Here is a 23778-nt window from a genome sequence, read left to right as displayed (position 1 = left end):
CCCATTTTCGCTAACAAAAGCAAGGTTAATTCCTTACATTTGAAATTTTCAGAAAGATCTGATTTGCCAAATTTCGCTAAAATATGCAATGTTCACCCCTTACAATATGAAATATTTCATAAACATCTAACCCCATACAATCTGCAATTTTCCAGAAACATCAGATTTTTCCCGATTTTGCTAAAAATGCAAGGTTAACGCATTACAATTTGAATTTTTTCATAAACATCTAATTTTGCCCAATTTTACAAAAAAAAACAAGGTTAATCCGTTACATCTGGAATTTTTCAGAAACATCTAATTTTGCCCAATTTTAGTAAAATATGCACCAAATTTTGCTACAAAAGAAAGGTTAATCCCTTACAGTTGTAGATTTTTCATACAAATCTGAATTTGACAAATTTTGCTAAATATACAAGGTTAACTACAATCTGCAATTTTCCAGAAACATCTGATTGTGCCCTATTTTGCTAAAAAAGAAAATGCAAGGTTCACCCTTAAAATTCGATTTTTTTCATAAACATCTAACTTTGCCAATTTTCACTAAAACAGCAAGGTTAACCCCTTTCAATCTGCAATTTTCTAGAAACTTCTGATTTTGCCCTTATTTGGCAAGGTTAATTCCTTTCATCGGATTTTTTTCAATAACATCTGATTTTGCCCAATTTGGCAAGGTTAATCCATTACAATTTGTGATTTTTTTATTTAAATTTGATTTGGTCCAATTTTGCTAAAAATGCAAGGTTAACCCCTTACAATCAGACCTTTTCCAGAAACCTGTGAGTTTGCCCTATTTTGCAAAAAAAAAAAAAATGCGAAGTTAATCCCTTACAATTTGAATTTTTTCAGAAACATTAAAAAATTTCCCAATTTTGCTTAAAATGCAAGGTGAACCACTTACAATTTGAAATTGTTCATTAACATCTAATTTTGCCAAATTTCACTAAAAAAAGTAAGGTTAATTCCTTACATCGGACTTTTTTTTCAGAAACATCTGATTTTGCCCAATTTTGCTAAAAATGCAAGGTTAACCCCTTTCAATCTGCAATTTTCTAGAAACTTCTGATTTTGCCCTAATTTGGCAAAGGTTAACCCCTGACAATTTTTGATTTTTCATACAAATTTGATTTAGTCCAATTTTGCTAAAAATGCAAGGTTAACCCCTAACAATTCGAAAACCAAGGTTAACCCCTTACAATTTTTTTTTTTCAAAAACATCTCATTTTGCCCAATTTCGTTGAAAAAAATGCAGGGTTAACCCCTTACAATTTAAAATGTTTCATAAACATGCAACTTTGCCAAATTTCACTAAAAAAGCAAAGTTAACCCCTTTCAATCTGCAATTTTCCAGAAACATCTGATTTTGCCCTAATTTGGCAAGGTTAACCCCTTTAATTTTTGATTTTTCATACAAATCTGACTTTGCCCAATTTTGCTAAAAGTGCAAAGTTAACCCCTTAAAATCTGAAATTTTCCATAAACACCTGATTTTGCCCTATTTTGCCAAAAAATGCAAGGTTAACCCCTGACAATTTGAAATTTTTCATAGACATTTAAATTTTTCCAATTGTCCTTAAAAAGCAAGGTTAACCCCTTACAATTTGAAATTTTTCATCCACATCTTATTTTGCAAAATTTCACTAAAAAAGCAAGGTTAACCCCTTACAATTTGAAATTTTCCAGAAAGATCTGATTTTTCCCAATTTTGCAAAAAAATGTAAGGCTAACTCCTTGCAAACTGTTAAATCAATACATTTGACTTTTTTAAAACAAATTATATTTCCAGTTTTTAGGGTAAAGGATATGTTCTCGTTTTCCTTTCTCTTTGTTGTTGCTATATTTTGCGAATTAACTCATTCGTATGGAAGATCATAGTCAATCAAAGAATATTTCACACATAGGGGCCTAAATTATATTTTTTAAATTTAATAGAGACGCAATGATCGTGCTATCATATACCATTCTATTACTATTGCGAATTACTGTATTGTTTGGTATGCTCACAATTAAAGACACGTTATTTGAAAGATGTATAAATAATATTTATATTACAATGTACATCTTTATTCTTTCCCGGTATAATTTATGGCGTTTCTTACGTAAATTGGCAATCGCGTCATTATATAATGATAGTCAAATTGATCAAACGAAACTCCGTTTTGATTATAGTCAATTATGAAATATTCATTGATTTATGACATATACCTTTGTTTCAATTTTGATACTACCCGTAGACCTGCCGAACAGCTGTAGATATCAAACTAAACCAAAGTATAAAAGATAGAGGGTAAAAAAAATCAAAAAGTTATGTGCTAGTCAAGCTTTCAGGGATCGGTCTGAGCCATAACAATGCCCCAGCCGATCCCTTAGTTCTCTTCCGGGGTCTCGGCGTCCCCGACCAATACACACTTCCTTCCCTATCCATCCATATAACCCCGGAGGGCCAGGCACCATGTAAAAGCAAAGAGCTAAGGGAGGAACAGGGCGGCCCCTAAGCCCTGATCCTCCGAGTGGACCACATGCCCTGAACCTGTACGAAGGCGCCAACCTGGAACTCGCGGACAGTACCAGCAGCAGTGCTTACCGATTAAGCTAAGGTACTGTTGGTACTTTACGACGGGAAATTAAATCACTTATAGTAAATAATTGAACTCATACGTTAAAAACCAAAAAGACACCAGCGGGATTCGAACCCGGGACCCCACTAATTGTGGACGACGAATCGTAACCACTCGGCCATTTCGTGACCTTAGAATTTTCCTTAAACTGAGAAAAGTTGTCTTTATAGGTGAGCAAACGCGCCAGGAAGATTACTGGGTCCAAATGCTGTACCTCAATGGATAAAAACAAGCCGATATAATGAGCCCAGTGTGTTTGGTTTGTTAGGAAGCTGCATAAGACAGCCTAATGTGCAAAACAGTCGTGTGCTAGGCGGATCATTACGCAACAATGAACACCGCAATTTTATTTTCAAAAGGCAGACGCGTAGGTTTCTACTCTTTGTATATGGGCACATACAGATTCTCACCTCCCTCTTCAGCTATTTCGACTTTCTTAAAAAGCAAAATAGAGACTGTCAGCGAATCTCCGGGAGTTGAAATAAGGATCGTCCCCTCGATAGACCTCAGACTCAGTAAAGTTCAACATTGGGCTCTTTTTCAACAGCTGTTTTTTTGCGGAAACTTTACATCTGGATTTTTTTAGAAGCATCTGATTTTGCCTAATTTTAGTAAAATATGCTCCAAATTTTGCTAAAAAAGCAAGGTTAACCCCTTACCATTTTAGATTTTTCATACAAATCTGATTTTGCCCAATTTTGCTAGAAATACAAGGTTACGCCCTAACAATCTGCAATTTTCCAGAATCATCTGATTGTGTCCTATTTTGCTTTAAAAAAAAATGCAAGGTTAACCCCTTTAAATTTGAAATTTTTCGTAACATCTAACATTGCAAAATTTCACTAAAAAAGCAAGGTTGGGCCAAAAAAAAAAGTCTCCGGTGTTTGGTATGGAGCTTGCACAAAAAGTGGTGCGGCGACGCGGCTTGTTTTTTTTTTTTAACCTGTTTTTTTCTGCTTCAAATGTCGGCTGATGACTGCAAATGGTGCCCGACTAAACTTAGTGCAAATATTATGTGAGACCAGAGAGGCCACTTAAGCTTATTCTCGATCATAACCCCATCTAAAAACACGTTAAAATTTTGCAGCAGGAGGATTCCAGTCAAACCAGTGAGTCTGGCGGTTTTGAGACATCATCGTTCATTGAAAATAAAAACTTTTTCATTTTGCCGACGCGCATGGCTACGGCGACGCGCGCGCATACCAGATACCGGAGACTTTTTTTTGGCCTTTATCCCTTACATCTGAAATTTTTCGGAAACATCTGATTTTGCCCGATTTTGCTAAAATATGCAATGTTCACCCCTTACAATTTGAAATGTTTCATAAACATCTAAACCCTATACAATCTGCAATTTTCCAGAAACATCTGATTTTTCCCGATTTTGCTAAAAAAAAATGCAAGGTTAACCCCTTACAATTTGATTTTTTTCATAAACATCTAATTTTGTCCAATTTTACAGCAGCTTATGCTAACAAAGTATCAGGTAATTTGGCCTTGGAGCTCAGACCATCAGTGTGTCATGCACTCCTCAATGCATAGATGATGCACATAACACTATGGGTAGTACAGGCACAGCTGGGGGTACTGCCCAAACAATGATGAACGCATTGCGTATGCTTAAAGAATTACCCACAATTCCGGTTTTTACCGTTTAGGTCTGGCTCTAATCACTTTACACGTTCCCCTGATGTCTCATACACTGACTTTAGGCAAAATAGTCAGACTTTCGCGGTCTAGTAACCAGACTTTGACTCTTAAAGAAACATCGAATGAAAAGGGAAATATGAAATGCATATTGCAAAAGATCGAATGCAAACATACCGATGAAACATCGAATACAAATTTAGCTCGAAATGTCAAACATATGTGTGAAACATTGCTCACATATTTGAGAATATCGCAAATATATTGTAGAACAACACACACAATTGTATCGAAAAACATCGCACATTTAATGCAAAAAATCGAACATAATATTAAAAACATCGCACATTTATCGTCAAACATCGCACATATAAATTGAAAATCGCATATAAATGTAAAACATCGCACACATATATTGAACATCGCACAACATCGCACAAATATATTAAACATTGCGCAAATAATAAAAAACATCGCACACTTATATATTGAACATATCGCACATAAATGTAAAAGATAACAAACACATATTGAACATCCAACATATATATTGCAAAATATTGAATATTGCAACGTTTGACACGCCATAGGAGGACACCAAGGTATATGAGGACCATGGGCGTCAATCGGTGGGGGACGGGGGTCCCTCCACCCCTTTTTAAAATGGGGGGTATCATTTCGTTTGTCCCCCCCCCCCCCCACTTTCTCATCCCCGAATAAAAACTGACATGTAGCCTACTATAATGATTCTTTAGCTCAGAAAAACATGATTAAGTGACTCCAAACTCGAAAATGATGTTTAAAAGATTATCATTTGCTCCAAAAAATTTGGTTTGCCTCAGATCGAACCCCAAAAATCGGGTCCCTTAGGGCCTTCGGCCTCGTGGTATGTGGGACATAGACGCACTACATTACATGTATTCCGTGTTCCATTCGCTCTCGCGGGACCGCTAAAATCTAGTAGGTGCAAACAGCGCCCTCTTTTGATAACGCCGTTCGTCTCCAGCTCTGACGTCATCACCGCACCAGCAGTACGAGAATAAATGGCGACCAGACCTCACTTTGTTGCAAAAAAATACAAATTTGATCCTTTATTTTACCCTATTTTAGCGTGCTTTGTATGTATACCAACCAACCGAGTGCTAGGCCAACCGTCAGAGAGTCATCCCAGCAGGGATTCTGTGCCAATTTGAGGCTTCATCCATCCGAAAGAATGAAATAATGAATCTGGACTCCCATTCGTTGGCCTTGTCTCAAGTCACGAACCTTGTGAGCAATTTGTCGAAGAAAAACTACAAGCAGAGTGTTGCAGAACTTTCCCGTGTAAGTTGCCGTTGTTGCGCTCTTCTCTTAAGACAAAACTTACTGTCTGTCTGTGGTAAAACGGCACCTTAATTTATGGAAACCTCCGATGTGGTGGTGGGTTTTGGTTTACATGAAAAGTCATGGATATGAATTTAGCTTATGAACAATGATGAATGAATGATGATGCACTGAACATATTGACAGAAATGGAGCTGAATAAATCATCATCATCATCATCACTCATTTTTGTGCCATAGCCCATTATTAGCGGGAAAGATTTGTAGGTGAAATGTTGCAACCTGATGCCCACTTCCACGATTGTGTACAAAGTCTATGGACATGATGATGATGGAGAGTCAACATGGTCAAGAAAATTGTCTACTAAGATCTAGAAGCCCGCAAAATTGTCTGCAGCACAAAACACTAATAAAGTACAAAAACATCCATCAAAATGCAGACATTTTACACAGAACCGCTGCACAGTTTGCCCCTATACTCGTACTTTACATGTACCTCTTGAGCATGTTGACATACTCACGTATCATGGGCAGAACTAACATAGGTGGATTCTGTCGGTTTTTAGGCCAAAATGATGAAAAATATGCCCTTTCCGCACTGAGCCAACCGAACACTTGAAACGTGCATGCATATGATCAAGCGATGATTTTCGGTTCGCTCGGAGCGCGCTGGGGGGGGGGGGGGGGGGGGGGGGGGGGGGGGGGGGGGGGGGGGGGGGGGGGGGGGGGGGGGGGGGGGGGGGGGGGGGGGGGGGGGACGGTACAGGCGAAATGATAGTATGTGCATGCGTACAGGTTCAATATGTTCAGGTATTTTCCCTCTGTGTATATGCCTTAAGGTACATGGTATGTTTACATGGTTAATCACACTCACAGTTTATTTTTTTATTTTTTTCTCAAAAATTTGTTATTCTGCTAGGGAGTCTGGTTAGCACTGTCGAAACAATTCACAAAACCAGACAGACTATTATCAACAGTTACCACAATTAACAATCAAAATACACATAAACAAAATTCAATGACATTCCAATAGACAAAACAATTAACAAGACCAGACTCAGACTTTAACCTCCAGTTATCTGAACAGTCACAGACAGTCCAAAAATCAGTTTTCTTCTCCCATGTTGCAACAGTCGGATCATATTTCAATCAAGTTTTGTGACTAGTCAAATTCAGTCAACAGAAAAACACAGGCAAGTGGTACATGTTGGCACAGCTCGCTTATCAATCACCTACAGTCAAAGCATAGCTGTATCAAGTTTTACATAAACAGTGACAGCCAGTGAATCCAGCTTTACGTTGGCTGGGAGCTCTTAACTGTTGAAAACAGTCACTTGATTGATTTTGACTGAAAGGACAACTTTGCACAGAATGATTGTTTGCATAGGAGGGTTATCCTGTCTGTTGTCCTGGTAGAGTCACTGAAAATCTTTCCTGCAGATATTTTTTTCCCCCTGAAGTTCAAGTTCTGCAATCAGAGTCATAGGAAAGGGATATTTCAGCTTTAGTTGTTAGAGGAAAACCTCAGGGATTATGCAGGAAACAACTATGATGGGATAGGGACATACGACAAAATTCATATAAGCGACCGGATCCCACACAATGAGTCTCTGGGATATTTTTTGACTTGATAGATTTTCACATGTATGCAGTAACAAGTGCGTAAAGTGCTCTTCAGTTTGTATAAATCACTCAGTTGATCTTACACATTTATAAGTATGTGGATGAAAAGGTTGATTGTTCCAACTGTTTCCAATCGTGTAAGACTCTCGCAAAAGGCTGATTACTCAAGTGTAGACGTGACTCAAGTCGATATCCACGATAACTGCTTCCACCAGTTAAACCAGCCCTTAATTCTATCACTAACATCTCTCTATGGTAGAAGCAGGACAAATACATGTACCACATTAACACGCGTGCCACTTCAGTGAAGTTCAGTGCCATATAACAATGCACAGTGTGTACAACAGACTATAGTCTATAACAGTAAAGAAGTCTGAATTGATCAATCTGTCATGGGAAACTCACAGCGCGTATGCATTTGTTTATCGATGCATGCAACATCATCACCACACGTATGTGCTGCAACAGCTTGACCAATCAAGACTACTTCATTTCATTCAGTAGGAATGGAAGAGTGAATCAATGTGCGTATTACCGAAGGCTACTTCAAGTACTTGCCTAAGATTCATCAGGAATAGTCAGAATATTTTAGTCTGGGAACCAGACTATCGTTTTCAAAGCGAAAGATCAAAGAAAAGTTTTCTCAACTTACCTGTGGTCGGCTAAGGTTTTGAAAATCTGAAATATGTGCTAATTTGAACCAAACATTTTTTTTTGAGTGCGAATTTTAAGTAAAATTTTGTCTAAATGAAATTGTGGCTTCAAATATAAGATTAATGCAAACCAAGTATCATTGTGATAAACTTGTAAAGGATGTTGAGATCTATTATTCATGCGGCTCGTTGCGCATACGCACAGCTGTTTGAAACATTCGAACGTACACGAATGTGTTTCTGTTTGTACATACACCTCACCTTGGGTTGTGTGCGCATTCCTATATATGCAGTAATATGCATGTGGCTGAAAGCATTCTGGAATAAAAATGATGATGCCCTTAAATACTGTGCTGTGATTGGTCGCTACCCAAATCGGTAGATTAGCTCACAGACTGTGTACAAACGCCTGGCAGATTGCCAAATCTGGGATTCTGAACTCATATGAAATAACATGTGCGTGTACATTTTTAACATGTTGGTCCTAAAACTGTTGCGTGAGGGCACGCGTTATACACAGCTCGTATCTTGACCATGGTTGTGTGCATGTGTGTGTGTGAACACGTACATGTGTGCATACTGCACACTGCACACTGCACAAACCACGCGAAACCCAGACTTGGCCAAGTCTAACTCATAAGTGTAGCCTTGCAGACTTGTGACTCATTGTGTTGGGTTTGGTCACATGTATTTGTATACAGTAATTTTGTTAGTAGCATCAGAGTATGAATTGGCAAGAACGGTGCAGCAGTACATACACGCCAGGATGGTACCGGTACCTTTAGATGTCTTAAAACCTTAAGATTGTGTTCCCCATGCTCTTCAACAAGTTTGATTTCTTTTTTGTATTAATAAATTTTCAACTTTATGTTTAGTTCAACCAAAAACCTCCCTTGTTTGCAAGATTTTTTTTTTACATCTGCAACCCTCATAAAAAGTAATGGGTTTGTCTTGGTTTTTTTAATTAGTTGTTTATTTCTTATTCCCCCCCCCCTTGTTTTAGCTTGTCAGCCAGCAGGGGCCGGAGGGGGACAGGCATCTGCTGCGCTGCCTCTTCTCATACGTTGACTTCAGTAGTGATGGTAAAAACGCCACCAAGGAATTCCATCAGGTAACTCCTGGACAATTTTATTAAATTATTTAAATGAAGATTTTTATAAGACTACAGTTGAACACTGCTTTAGCCTCAGCCCCATCGGGTATTCTTCAGGTACCCTGCTAAATGCAACAATGTCCAACTCAACTCGAATGAGAACCCTGCTAAATGCAACAAATTGCAACAGTGGATTCTGTTGCATTGTGCAGTGAACCCAGTGTATACCAACCTTGGCTCCAAGCAGTTACTCTGCTAAATGCAACAAATGGCAATTGTTTTCAATTAGTCCAAAAAAAAAGTCTACGGTTTCTGGTATGCGCGCGCGTCGCCGTAGCCATGCGCGTCGGCAAAATGAAAAAAAAAAATTTTCAATGAAAGATGATGTCTCAAAACCGCCAAACTCACTGGTTTGACTGGAATCCTGCTGGTGCACAATTTTAACGTGTTTTTAGATTGGGTTATGGTGGAGAATAAGCTGTGGCCTCTCTGGACTCCCATATATTTGCACTAAGTTTAGTCGGGCACCATTTGCAGTCATCAGCCGACATTTGAAGCAAAAAAATCAGGTAAAAGAAGAAAAAAAAGCCGCGTCGCCGCACCACTTTTTGGGCAAGCTCCAAACCAGAAACCGGAGACTTTTTTTTTTGGCCTTAGCCATAACTCAATAAATGATTACCCAATTGGAAAGATTTGTCGTTGTTGCAAAGCTAATGAATTTTAGTCCCCAAATATGTATCAATATTTTTGATGTATTTTTTTTTAAGCTGTGAAAAAAGAGGGCGCTTTGAGGGTTCAGGATTTTTTAGGGCAAGCACCTTGTATTTACTTAATTTGTCTGAGGAGTGTGGTTAAACAAATAGATATCTTCATTGTTGGGACAACCGCTATGATTTCTTTAGAAAAAAAATACCTTGCTTAATTAAATGCTGAACTTTTTGCACATAACAGTGTTATTTAATGCAGATACTGATATGGCCGGCGTTCATCGGTTTACTGTGCGGCTTTTTATAGCAGGATGTTATTGCAGATGGTTGGCTGTTCTGTTCTAGGCTTGTTTTAATAAGTGATTTCCTTTGTGTCTCTCTATCCTTGCAGCTGCACGTTCAGTTACTGACTCAAGAGTGCACCACACTCTTTGCCAAACCCAACTTCGTTTGTACCCTGTGCCACGCCCTCGACAACCCCCTCCACCAGCAGAAGGTGAGTGCGTCCAGCCTGGTAGCTCATGAATATTTAAGTTGAGACACTCATGAATATTCATGTTGCTGACTCATTTGGCTGCTGCAATATGACCACACAGAGTGCTCACTGTTTTAAGTGCTGTTTCAGTTTTTAATGCAACAGTGGGTCTTTTCAACACTACAGGGTGGTTCAAAATAAAGGAAATCAACTTTTGACAGCAATTTCACCTACTTAGTTAAAGGGAAGATACAACATTTGCAAACATCAAAAAACGAAATTATCAAATTGTCAAGAAATACCTAACTTGATTGTTAGAGAATGACAGTCTAAAGCATCCTGTAAAATCGTGGCTCCTGATGTGCTGACATTTTTTTTATAAATTGTATTTTTCCAACGCTGGTCGGTCGACCAGCGTTGGAGAAAACTGGCTTTTTTAAAAACTTGCTCGTAATTGTACATATTTAGTTATTCCGCATGTTTCTTTGCAATTGATTACACGCCTGTGAATGGGTACAAGCCTGTATTCTCTGACCTTACAACTCTGCAAAGTCTATAAGTTGCTCCGTTTCATCTTAAGTGTGGTCGGGGAACCAGACTACAGGAACATGATTGGTTTTCTTGGTTTTTCCAGCATCTACAAGTCAAAACGTGAAAACAAGTCAGTTTGCTATAACAAACTAATCCTCCAAATCCATTTATTTCTGAAATTGCAGCAAGTGCAAATGTTGTACATTCCCTTTAACTAATTTCAATTCGTTCTTCCCAGAGTAGGGTAGAATAGCTCTTAAACCATGCATGGTGAACCAAAAAAAAACGTTGTAAAAGTCACAAGAATAGTGATATTATGCTAATTTGAATACAAGTCACCAAAATCAGTCTTGTCCACATGTTATTCTACAAATGTACATGTATCTAAATTTGACTTTCTTGTAGTTCACAAAAATTAGGAACCTTGCCAACAAAATGTTTTGTGGTGGGAACTTTTATTGCGGCTGTCCGATTACCGATGTCAGTGTTACGATCAGCTACCCAAGGAGCAGTAGGCATAAGTTCATTGTTGTATAACATTACATAACAATCAAATGTCATGGTTGTTTTAAGTAGAACTAACAATCCTTGTTTGAAGTATAGCTGAGCTCAGTCAAGTGGATGGAATGTTTACCTCCATGGACAAACGGGTTTCGCACATTAAATGTTCAAACTACCATAGCCAAGAGACAAAATATGCAATTTGCAATGAATTTTCCGTCACTGATGCTTAAAGACCAGTACTTTAATAGCTACTAATCAAAAGGAAGGATTGATACTTCATTGCAATGTCAGCAAGAAAGGATTGATACTTCATTGCAGTGTCGGCAAATTGGAAACCCTGTTATATAACCCTAACCCCCTAATATCTCCCCAGAGCTACCCTGCTGAATCCAACTACCTTGCTGAATAGGACTACTGTGCTGACTATAATGGTTTATCAAATGCAGTGATGCAATTGGGCCAATTCTGTGGGCCGTTCAAAGTCAAAGTTTCAAGCTTAAAACAAGCATGTTTTCCTGTGTTTCGTTGCCCATCACTGGTTCGATATTGAGTAGAAAGAACTGATATATTCCTGGCGTTCTTTTGTTGTTTCCACAGAGTCTCAAGCCATCAGCTCAACTATTTTCCCAGATCAGCAAGGTCTTGAAGCTAAGTCGAGTCCAGGAAGTAGTTGTCGGCTTAGCCCTCACCCACTCCTCCAAAGCTGACACACGAACTCATGGTAAAAATAAAGAAGTATACAAAATCAAAGTTTCCTTGGCATGAAAGAGCTGAGAATCTGTCTATTCCCCTGGACGGGATGCTAGTCCATCACAGATAATCCCCAGTTAACCATAACTCCCTAACTCTTTACTTAGTACTGGACCAAGTCCACCAAAATCCATCACTGACCCTGCTTCACATAATGCTTTAGGACCAAAACCTGTCTAATGCTGGTACCGAAATATGCTAGGTTAAGGAAAGGCTAGCAGAGGTAAAGTGGCTTGCCTAGGGACGAACATGCATACATGTTCGGATTCTCTTTCGATTATCAGCATTGTTGATAAGATTTTAAAATTTTGCATTTCTCACAGCTTTGCAGTTTGTCAAACAGAAGTTGCCAGACTTATTGCGGTCGTACATAGACAGTGGTGAGTTTATTCTCAGATTATGGTATATTTTGTCTTAATATTTATTAAGATATAGGTTTGGCAATTTGTACACGAGCAGATATATTTATGACAAGAACACAAATAGTTCAATTGAATTTTTACCTGTGGTTTGCTGTAGACGGCACTTGTCCGAGACATGCTTCATCAAATTGGTTGTCTTGATAAATAGAATTTCAGATTATAACTACGAGATTTTTAAGCACTCCAAAGAGACATCTTTCCTCAAATCCTCTTCGGTTTTTCCACCATGCAAATCTTCAAATCAAATTCATGACATTGAGATTTCAATGCTTGCCCTCCATCAGACATACGCAGCCCACAAGAGGGCGGTCTCGCTGACGTCTCGGCCGAGGTCTTGCACCTGCTGCTGACCCACCTACTCCACAGCTCCAAGGACCAGTTGGGCATCCCTGTGCCCCAGCGAGAAGCATTCCTCAAGACCATTAAAAAGGGTAAGCCGCCAAAATCAAGGGGTACCATTCAGTGGCCAGTTTGGTGACCAGCTTGAAGACAACATTTGCCTGGGTCATAGCTTACGATTTCTTTTCCTCACCGCTGTGGCGCTGGTTGGATTCCCGGCTCGGGTGCGAGTAGAGTTGTTCGTTGATTCTCTCGTGTGCCATGAGACTTTTTCTCTGGGTTCTCCGGTTTTCCTCCCTCCGCTAAAATTCAACACTTTTGATCTCTTGCTGTGCTCCGTGGTAAGACATGGGTCATATGGCGGCTGATTTGGGCTCCTTTACAAGCCTGTGGCTCAACCACGTTGTAGCCGCGTCCTTCCCAATTCAGCTTTTGCTGTAAGGACAAGCAGCCCCGCAATTTATTGATTAATTTTTATTTGCACAAACTTTGTTTTATTTTTAACCCGTACTTTCAAAAATACCCAGCATCAAAGGCTAATTTCATGAAGCCAATAAGCATGGCATATAACCATCAGCTCAGCATAATCATGTTACCGGTCAAAATGTGATTTGATCTATATTTCTTGTGACTTCTTCTCAACTGATTTTGGCTCGGCACATAGATGTGCTGAACAAAATTTTCTCAGCGAGAAAAGTAATGGTTCTTTCCTATTCAGATATGCTTCTCTTAGACCAAATATTACAAAAATGGTTTGTTGTCCGAACCTTTTGGTAAAAGGAGGAAGCAGGCCATTCTTTTTGTTGTTTGTTTTTGGCCAATTACCAATGCAAGATGGCCGCAGGTCTTTTTTAGAACTTCTGCTTTCGTGAGATTTTTTTCCAAGACGGCGGATGATGTTGTCCCAAACTTTCCAATCACTTTTCTTTTTAACCTAAAAATGGCTACTCCTTCATGTTGGAAACAAATACTAAGAAACAAGGGCAAGAATGTTGCAACCTGACGCCACTTCAGCAGTTGTGTACAAAGTCTATGGAGAGTCAAGAAAATGTTCTAAGTATTTCCTAACAAAATTGGAAATGTTTCTTAGTCCCAGATTCATGTCTTACCATCATTTTTGCAATGACTGACCTTCATTTAGAAGGTTAGTCATTTAGAATTTGTGCGATCGTGAAAATAAAAAAACAAAATATGACAGATTTTGCCATTAAAAAGGTGAAAAAAACACGCGGTAGGAAAAAAGCATTCGGGCGAGGACAAGAAACTGTTATATATTTTTATTTGGCCTTACAGACTGACCATGAACATGAAAAGAGAACATCTTAAATAGTTAAGAGTGCCTCATTAGCAAAATATTTCCGCAGATTTAGTGAAAATGGGCCTCGCTAGAAAATATTGAGGTTTACAGTCAATTGTATGTTTTGGCGGGAGCCGAGTTGCCTGGACTAGTGGGTTCAACAGGGTTACATCTGAAATGGGGCCCTTGTGTTACGGTTTCATGGACCCCAGTCACATACGTACCCTGCTAAACACAAACATTTTCTGGACATAAAAATTGTCTATTAAAAAAACATTCATGGCCTCGCACATTTGTATTTGTTGTATCACTTTTGACAAGAGTCTTGGTTGATTTCTGTACAAAATATATTTAAAGCAATGCTTTACTTCACAGCTTCATGGTATCCTGGGAACATATTTATTCAACTTGCTTCGTTTTTTCCTCGCAGACTTTCCTCCGGACCAGGTTCCTGTGGTGCTGGTACCTTTGCTGTACAGTGACACGCAGGACATCAGGATGGATAGGATCGTCAATGATAACACAAACCTGCCCAAAGCAGTGGTGAGTCCACCAAATCAGAATTATGGCAATTCACCAAATGGAAAAAATAAATCAAAATTATGATCCTACCAGGCAATCTTCCAGTTTGCACCACAGATTTCTACCCCACGTCTTTTATGCATGTATGTTCTATACTTGGTGATCATTTAATGCACCATTGTGATGATTTTATGTTGCTTAGTGGTCTTGTACATAACTGGAGTTATGGAAGGGATGTGGTGTCTGTTGCCTCCAGAGCACTTGGCTCCTAAGATGCCAAAACAGTGCGAAGGTTTGGTCATGGAAAGCTCTAATTTTGTCCTGCAAATGTCGTGGAAGTTCATTTTAAGATGTCTGTGGGAACCCTGACTTTGTTAAAAACTTCTATATTTATGATGAAATTTAAACAGTTACTCGCAACAAGAAATATGAAACGTTGATAATTTTGCCTGGCATCCACCAAGGATTCCTCATCAGTGGTCGGCTGTGTCATGTGACGCGGCTGAGATAACAGGATATACGTCACATGACGCGGCTGAGATCACAGGATCTACGTCACGTGACGTCAGAGGGTGTGGTAGGCGTAGGTAGGGGGTTGGGGTTGGGGGAGGGTTGTTGGTTTTGGTGTCTGTTGACCTGATGTGATTCGCCTCACAGACACCTCGCTCAAACCATTTTCCTTCTCTGTCTATGACTTTGGTCTATTTTATGGTAAGCAGATGTTTCCTCTCACCCAGATGATGACCTACTGGGGAAGACTCCCTATTGTGCTCTGTGAGTCATTTTTTTTTAGTGCTCGCTCGGTCTCTCCGAAGTAGCTCACCTCACACTGTTCACGCTGTAGGTTGTAACAACCCACTTTTGTTCCCCATGGAATCCTTGGCTTTGTACTAGTATGATCCTCAAGGTGTTCTAAATATCAGGTGTTTAATTATGTTCTGTTTCCTTTTGTCTCCCTCCAAGATGGACGGCTCTCTAGCCGACATGATGCAGGAAGTCGGCTACAGCTGCTGTGCCACCATGGACGAGTGCCGCAAGTCGCTAGTCCAGTTTGGCGCGGGCAGCCTGACTGCCTCGGCAGTAGCCAGAGTCATCGGCATGATGGCCAAGTCACACACGGGCCTGACGGAAAACATGCCACTACAGGTCAGTTTATTTTGAATTCTAGCGACAATTTTACGGTTTTGCTAACAGGTAAAAACTAAAAAAAGTAAAGTCTGTTACCAGCCAATGTGGCCCATCAGGCCGGCTTTTATCGCCGGTTTCAGTAGCATGAAACGACTGAGAATATTTCTACTCCTCCCTGGATGGGATGGTAGTCCATCGCTGGTCACTCCCCAGCTAATGCCGGTACCCATACTCCTGGGTGGAGAGGGGCAAGTGGGGGTGAAGTGGCTTGCCCAAGGACACAACGTGTGGCCAGCAGCTGGATTTGAACCCCTGACCCTCTGATCATGAGTCACGAACCCTAACCACTAGGCCACGTTCCCCACTGCTAACAGGGCCTTCATCTATCAAGTGTCTCTCCCCCCCCCCAATAAAAAACCTCAACATGTCATCTTTTTCGCAGCTTTTACAAAAAAATACAACGCAATCCTGATACATAGTTTACAGGTTTTGCTCATGAGCTTTTCAACAACAACAAAATCTTTCCAATAGGAATAACATTTATTGAGTAATGGCCAATGAAAAAGAAGTGCAGCTTTTTTCTTTTTTTTCATTGTGCGGCTTTTTCATTTTGCATGGGTGTACCCCTATGTTCCCCAAAATCCAAGGTCGATAAGGTTACTGTAACCATAATTTTTTATGTTTTTTGGCCTAATGAACAATTACATCTTGTAATAGTGCTGAAGGTGACCACACGCCTGAGTGCAATCATACTGGGGCAGGCATCAGACTTTGTGAAGTGGCTAAACATTAAAACGGCTCTTAACAGTTTTGCTAAACATTTAGGAAATTAAAAGGCATAATCCCATCCCTAGTGAGTGCTCAGATTGATCTGTAGTTTGATCATCTCCTGCAGTCCATCACCGGAAGCAGTGTGTGGAGCGAGGGCAAGGACAAGACCGACCCCAGCTCCCAGCCCACCACGTGGAACGTGGACGTCTTCGTGGAAGTGGTCAAGGACCTGGCCCCGCACCTGAACTTCCGGGAGGTCATCTTTGAGATGGACCACCCGGGGTTCCTGCTGAAGGATGCGCAGGGTTTGCGCATCGTCAAGAACGCCTTCCTGCGAGGGCTGCAGGACGTGTTCCCCATCGAGGTGCTGTACAGGGTCTGGAAGAACACAGACGGACAGGTGAGGGAAAAGTCAATCAAGGTCCCCACAGTCCTGGAAAAAAATCCTTGAAAATTCTGGACTTTATCATTGAAAGTCATGGAAAAGTCATTGAAATCTGTTATTTGCATTCCAGTGTTCTACTTCCTCTTTATGCATGTTGTCCGATACTTGTTGCATGTTCGATGCACCATCGGGATGCCTTTTTGTTGCTCAGTAGTTTTGTTTCAAACTGAAAGGTTTTAATGGAGAGGCCTCTTTTGCCTCAATGTAATTACAAATACATCAGTTTTGAAGTCATTTTGAATGACACTTGAATGGCAGATTGCAATGTTCAGAAAAAAGTGAGACAGGCAAAATCTCACACTTAGGAGCCTACATTTAGAGAATGGCCCGTATATATACAAATATTCATTTAATCCAAATTGATTTTTCATGTCATGAAACAGTAACTTAAATTTGGTAGATCTTTTATTGGAAGGGGGATATTTCAACCTGATTTAAAGTATTAAACATTAGATTTATTTTGAATGTCTTGGCTCTTATTTCTTACACTAAATCAAAACCACATCAAGGCATCGCTTCATATGGCATCAACCCGAAACAAATTTTGAGAATATATCCCACTCAGTGACAATAGTAACCTTTTTACAAGACGGAAATCTTGACAATATGGAAAACTTGACAGTAGTAATATTTTTTGAAACCCCACCAGCTGTCCTGGATCCAGCTGGCGTTGGCCAATCCAGAGGTCTTCTGTTTTGCCGACTACCCTTGCCACACGGTCGTCATCGATATCCTGAAGGCCCCACCAGAAGAAGATAACAGAGAGGTGGCTACATGGTGAGACTAAAACTAAGCAGTGTCTGCTTAATTTAGATTTTCCTTCACACGTGAAAAATTAAGTCCGTCATGATCCAATATGGCCCATCAGCCCGGCGTTTATCTCTGGTTTCCTTGGCATGAAATGACTGAGAACATTTCTATTCCCCCCTGGATGGGATGCCAGCCCATCGCAGGTTACTCCCCAACTTATGCTGGTACCCATTTATACTCCTGGGTGGAGAGAGGCAAGTGGGGGTAAAGTGGCTTGCCCAAGGACACGACATATGGCCAGCAAGATTCAAATGTTCAACCCTCAGATTATGAGTCACGAACCCTAACCACTCAGCCACACACCCCGTCCCTCACAAGAAGAGGGAAGAAAATAATTAAAATATTTGTTTACTACAGTTTCAGGCGGCCAAGTTGCACACCAGTGTTGAACTAAATTATCCAAAAGGTTTGAACTAACTACGACTTTTGAAACAGTCCGGCGTAATTCAAATGTCAGTTAACATATAATACATGTAGTTCACCTTTCTGAAACAAAAGTCAATTGGGGTTGACCTGAGTTGTGGGTCAAACAGGATCTGCACCATCAATGGCAACAACTTTGTGAATAGACCAATCTATAAAAGCTCCGCCTCCATGTTGCTTTGACCAATCACAGCCAGGAAACCCTCCTCTCCGGCTGACAAATTCAGCTATGCCATCACAGCAGTCAAAATCATTCTAGTGAATTTTTTGAACAGTTACAAATTCCCTTGTTGATTTGAAATAGCCATGCTTTGACTGGAGGTGATTGATATGCCAGCTGTAGCTACCAGTTCCCTCTTTCGTCTGTTGACAGGATTTGACTAGTCATAGTGTTTACACGAATGTGATCTGACTGTTTTTTTTACAAGTCTGTATACAAATGCATGGCAGGGGAAGTGGAAGAAATTTTTGACTGTCTGTGACTGATCAAACAATTATGAGGGTTGCATGCAAAAAAGTCAGACGTGCATGCACATTGGTATAACGTGCCACTAGAACATGCAGTGTGGCATTCTAGATGCGCACCTATTATTGCAAACATGCGCAATTGGAGGGGCTTCATTTAACGGAGTTCTCATTTAAAACCTTCTTTTATCAAACACCTGTATTCCTCATTGTTTGATGCAATCGCAGGAAGTCGCTGGATCTCGTCGAGACGCTTCTCAAGCTCGCCGAGGCGGGCAAGTACGAGCAAGTCAAGAGCCTGTTCAGCTTTCCCATCAAGCATTGCCCGGATATGCTCCTCCTGGCTCTCCTACAAGTACAGGTATGTAGAGGTCGTGACCTTTTAACCTTTGACACCAGAGGAGGAGGGGGGGGGGGCGGTAAAAGTGTGTCGTGCTGTGTGTGGAGATTTTCAGTGCCGTGGGTGTGTTCCGTCCTGTTCATTCGGTTTGAGAATGCACAGTATGCATGGTATGCTCAATGTCTACGTTACAAATCCACATCGTTATTTTCTTTACGAGGTGTCGTTTTTCATGCCCACTGAGCACCTTATTGTTTAATCTGTGATTCGCTGTCCTGCTGAAATCCCAATTTTATCACAGAGTTTGAGGAGAAAGCGAAACAGCAAAACCAAAACAAAATGTAATTGTTTAAAAGCTTCTGTTAGCAACAACCATGCATAATGCCATGAGTGAGATAAGGTAAGAATTTTGCAGGGACATTTTTCAAGATGTCCAGCCTGATATTGAAATATTCTCGAAAAAGTGGTGCACTATACACTGCTGTAAATGGTTTGTGTCTCCTTAGTTTACAAGATAAGGGGTTGGCTTCCTAATCTAAATTCCACTTCAAATTATACAATTCTGTAAACTATTCGCTCCAGTAAAATGGAAAATCATTTCCTGTTAGTACACTTTAACTGTAAAATAATGTTTTTGGACAGATGGTCTGTTTACAGTCATTTTGGTTCCTCTTCTCGGCCCCGCCCCCTTGACTTCAGTCATATAAGTAGGGATTACAAAATTCTGATTCCATCATTTGCCCGTATTAACGGAAATCTCAGAGGAAACTGGAGCATGAGTTAATGCAGCACGTTATAGCCACTGCCGCACTGATGAAGGCTAATGTACAGGATAAATGGCGTCGCAAGCAGATGTGCCAGCAGGTATCGGCAGTTGAGGAGTTCACTCGTTATACCCACTTGGGAAAAGCACGTTGGCAGAAACGTTTGGCTCTTTTGGAAGCCTAATTTGGACGTTCATTTGCTCAGTTGGAAGTCCATAGTTGCAGGAATATAATCCTGCATCCAGGAAATCTGGATTTTCGGGTGGTTCCACTTATGTTCCATTGTTCAGCGTTCATTTATAAATTCTAACAGCTCTTCAAATTGTTACAAACTTTGTTGATTTCCCTGACATGTTTTCCTGTTACATTCCATTGTTACAAGTCCTGCATCCAGCAAAATTCTTGAAAAGCTATTTTCAATCTGAATTTTAGAGTACTTGGGTGTTTACGCTAATGTTCCATTGTTCAGCATTCACTTATTACTTCTAACACCACTTCAAATTGTTACAAAGTTTGTTTGATTTCCATGACATAGTTTTCTTGTTATGAATACATGTTTGTTTAGTTATGATTAATTTTTCAGTTGTGTTATTGTCACTTGTGACATATAAGTAGTGTGTTGTTTTTGGAGTTTTAACAGTATTGATATTCCATTGTTACAAAAATGTGTTATTATTCCATGAGATATGTTCATGTTATAAATGCTTACGTATTTGTTTTGTTGTGATGAATTTTTGGGAGGTTGTTTTATAGTTACTTGCAACATATGAGAATGGGTGGGGTTTTTTGTTTAGAGTTGTAACAGTTTTGATGATTTAAGCAACTAATTTGCTCCATTATCTTTGTTTTTTTATTATATCATAGGTGTTACTCATCTTGTTACAAAATAAACTTATTTGAAAGTGTAATGTAACTAACGTTACTTCAGTGTTATTATAGTTATAAAAGCAGCCTAAAATTTGTATTCATGTTGCTTCCTTGTTTTTAATCATTTCATTTAACCTCAGATGCTTGTGTTTTAAATGAAGCCACTCATTTTCTTCTTTAGCAATTTTGCTCTGCAAGAATTGCTTTGTTTGTCATTTGTCATATTTCATTTATATCGCAAATGAATTAACATTTTGGGTTTTTCTCCCAAAACCAGCCCATCTGGACTCCATTGCGACATGAGCTCATCTCAACCTTGATGCCCATCTTTCTTGGCAATCATCCAAATTCTGGCATCGTGCTGCACTACGCATGGCACGGACAGGTAGGAATACCCCGTTTTAATTTCTCTCAGTCTCTATTGATTTTATCGATTGATTATTGGTAATTCCAAAGTAAATAGATCACAAGTACATCACAAGTCTGGTCTCGGGTAGATTCACAAGTCCAGTCACAAGTATTCACATGGGATGTGAGCACTAATGAAGCAATGCCTTTGTCACAGTTCACTTGTGAGAGGACTTGGGACTGGATGACTTGTGATGGACTTGTGATGGGCTAATGATGACTTTGTGATGGACTTATGATGACTTTGTGAAGGACTCATGATGACTTTGTGATGGACTTACGATGACTTTGTGATGGACTTATGATCACTTTGTGATGGACTTATGATGACTTTGTGATGGACCTATAATAACTTTGTGATGGACTTGTGATGACTTATGATGACTTGTGATGGACTTATGATGACTTGTGATAGATTTATGATGACTCTGTGATGGACTTATGATGACTTTGTGAGGGACTTATGATGACTTTGTGATGGGCTAATGATGACTTTGTGATGGACTTATGATGACTTTGTGATGGACTTATGATGACTATGTGATGGACTTATGAGGACTTTGTGATGGACTTATGATGACTTTGTGATGGACTTGTGACGACTTGTGATGGACTTATGATGACTTGTGATGGACTTATGATGACTTTGTGATGGACTTATGATGACTTTGTGATGGACTTGTGATGACTTTGTGATGGACTTATGATGACTTTGTGATGGACTAATGATGACTTTGTGATGAACTTATGATAACTTTGTGATGGACTTATGATGACTTTGTGATGGACTTATGACGACTTTGTGATGGACTAATGATGACTTTGTGATGAACTTATGATGACTTTGTAATGGGCTTATGATGACTTGTGATGGACTTATGATAACTATGTGATGGACTAATGATGACTTTGTGATGAACTTATGATGACTTTGTAATGGGCTTATGATGACTTGTGATGGACTTATGATAACTATGTGATGGACTTATGATGACTTTGTAATGGACTTATGATGACTTTGTGATGGACTTATGATGACTATGTGATGGACTTATGATGACTTGTGACTCATAACCTGTGCCTTGACTACAGCACTGCCTGGCAATTTTTGATAACAGGGAGCAATTATTTCCTTATCTTTGAGTGAATGGCACTTTCCTGTAAGCATTTATTGTAGAACATGCTCGATCAGAAATATCTCAGAAGCTGCGGGCCAACAAATGCGTGTTCATGCATGAGTCACGTGATTGTGCCATATAATTTCTGGAAGGAGTAGTGTTTTGAGTAAAAAAAAAAAAAAATCATTTTTTGACCCCAGTGACCCCATGATGACATTTGACCCCAGTTTGGTCATGTGACATAATGGGGCTGGGCTACAGATACTTTTGACAAAGTTTGGTCGAAATTGGTCAAAATATGCAGGAGCAATAGACAATGTCAACATTTGTTACTAACTAACGAACTAGCAGACTAACAGAGACACAGGATGATTTGTTGAGCCACTATCCCGCAGCTAAAACATGGGTCTTCCTGTAAAAATAAAACATAATAATTGAAAAATACGTCGTTTATATTGCTTTTGTTGATTCAGGGTCAGTCGCTGACCATCCGTCAGATCGTGATGCATTCCATGGCAGAGTGGTACATGCGGGGGGAGAACGACCAGACCCGTCTCTCCCGCATCCTGGACGTAGCCCAGGACCTCAAGGCTCTGTCCTTGCTGCTCAACGCCACGCCGTTTGCCTTTGTTATCGATCTGGCCTGCCTGGCGTCCAGACGGGAGTACCTGAAGCTGGACAAATGGATGACAGACAAGATCAGAGAGCATGGGGTGAGTTTGTTCATCATCAAATCCCAAGAATTTTTAAATCTTGGCGCAATCTGGTCTCAACCTTCCAAGGAACACATTTATACTCCTGGGTGGAGAGAGGCAATTGCAGTAAAGTGTACACAAGCAACATGTCCCCCTTAATGGTTTGAACCTGTGTACCATGGCATATAATAATAATAATATCGGAGTCTTATATAGCGCACGTATCTACCAGCAATTAGGTACTCAAGGCGCTGGAAATTATGTCTATTATTAAAGAAAGGTAAGTAAAGTTTATGAGAAATATGAGACCCATTATGTAGTACCTTATAATGGTTTACATGGTACTGCTGCGCATATTGCAGCCACTGCCAAAAACACCGGGGCAAACCCCTCCTCTTAGCGATAAGTGTTACTGGGTTCTTTAACGTGCATTACACAACACACGGGACCTACGACTTTACGTCCCATCCGAAGGACGAAGCAATAATGGTAAAGTGCCTTGCTCAAAAGCACAAGCACCATGTTCCCACGGTCAGGATTCGAACCCATGTACCATGGCACACGAGTCGAACACCGTAACCATTGGACCACAGCACCCCATATGAGTCCAATGCCATCACCACTGGATTAATAAGCAGAAGCCCCTGAAATTTGTGTCAATTACCTAAAACTAAAAGAAGGGAATGTTTGTTTCTGTGATCAGGAGCCGTTTGTCCAGACCTGCGTGACATTTCTGAAGCGTCGGGCACCTCAGGTCATCGGCGGTCTGGCCCCGGAGCCCAAGGAGCTACCAGGGGGAGGCAAGACTGGTGTCCTGCCCCCAGAGACTATAGGGACCATGCTGGCATGCCTGCAAGCATGCGCAAGGTGAGCAGACTAACGGTATTGTTTCAGATTGGCGCTGCAAAGTTGCTCAGAACCAACTAATATAGGCTCCGTGCACAAGTACCCCCTCAATGGTTACAAAAGGGAGAAGTGGGATGACCAATGGGAGGGGCATTCGAACGCATTGCCGACAACGCCTGATGTTCACGCAAAGAT

At 40.2% G+C, this 23778-nt stretch overlaps 1 protein-coding gene across 2 annotated transcripts in view; it reads left to right on the top strand.

The window, feature by feature from the left end:
* Window positions 1–5272: 5272 nt before the first annotated feature.
* Window positions 5273–23778, top strand: part of LOC119745496 (CCR4-NOT transcription complex subunit 1-like) — a 52999-nt gene continuing 34493 nt past the window's right edge. Inside the window, exons 1-15 of one of the 2 annotated variants that reach the window (XM_038221873.1) lie at window positions 5273–5588; window positions 8867–8974; window positions 10055–10159; window positions 11771–11894; window positions 12247–12303; window positions 12630–12776; window positions 14412–14524; window positions 15467–15649; window positions 16527–16802; window positions 17497–17624; window positions 18774–18906; window positions 19648–19749; window positions 20794–20901; window positions 22516–22755; window positions 23441–23604. In XM_038221873.1, the coding sequence (XP_038077801.1) occupies window positions 5487–5588; window positions 8867–8974; window positions 10055–10159; window positions 11771–11894; window positions 12247–12303; window positions 12630–12776; window positions 14412–14524; window positions 15467–15649; window positions 16527–16802; window positions 17497–17624; window positions 18774–18906; window positions 19648–19749; window positions 20794–20901; window positions 22516–22755; window positions 23441–23604 (2090 nt within the window). In that variant the 5' untranslated portion in view covers window positions 5273–5486. The remainder of the gene's footprint in view (window positions 5589–8866; window positions 8975–10054; window positions 10160–11770; window positions 11895–12246; window positions 12304–12629; window positions 12777–14411; window positions 14525–15466; window positions 15650–16526; window positions 16803–17496; window positions 17625–18773; window positions 18907–19647; window positions 19750–20793; window positions 20902–22515; window positions 22756–23440; window positions 23605–23778) is intronic. The other variant, XM_038221880.1, reaches the window with a different exon arrangement.

The sequence above is a fragment of the Patiria miniata genome, unplaced genomic scaffold, assembly GCF_015706575.1.
Source record: "Patiria miniata isolate m_02_andy unplaced genomic scaffold, ASM1570657v1 HiC_scaffold_12, whole genome shotgun sequence".
In the NCBI taxonomy this organism is placed as follows: Eukaryota; Metazoa; Echinodermata; class Asteroidea; order Valvatida; family Asterinidae; genus Patiria; species Patiria miniata.
This window is presented reverse-complemented; position numbering and strand designations above follow the sequence as displayed.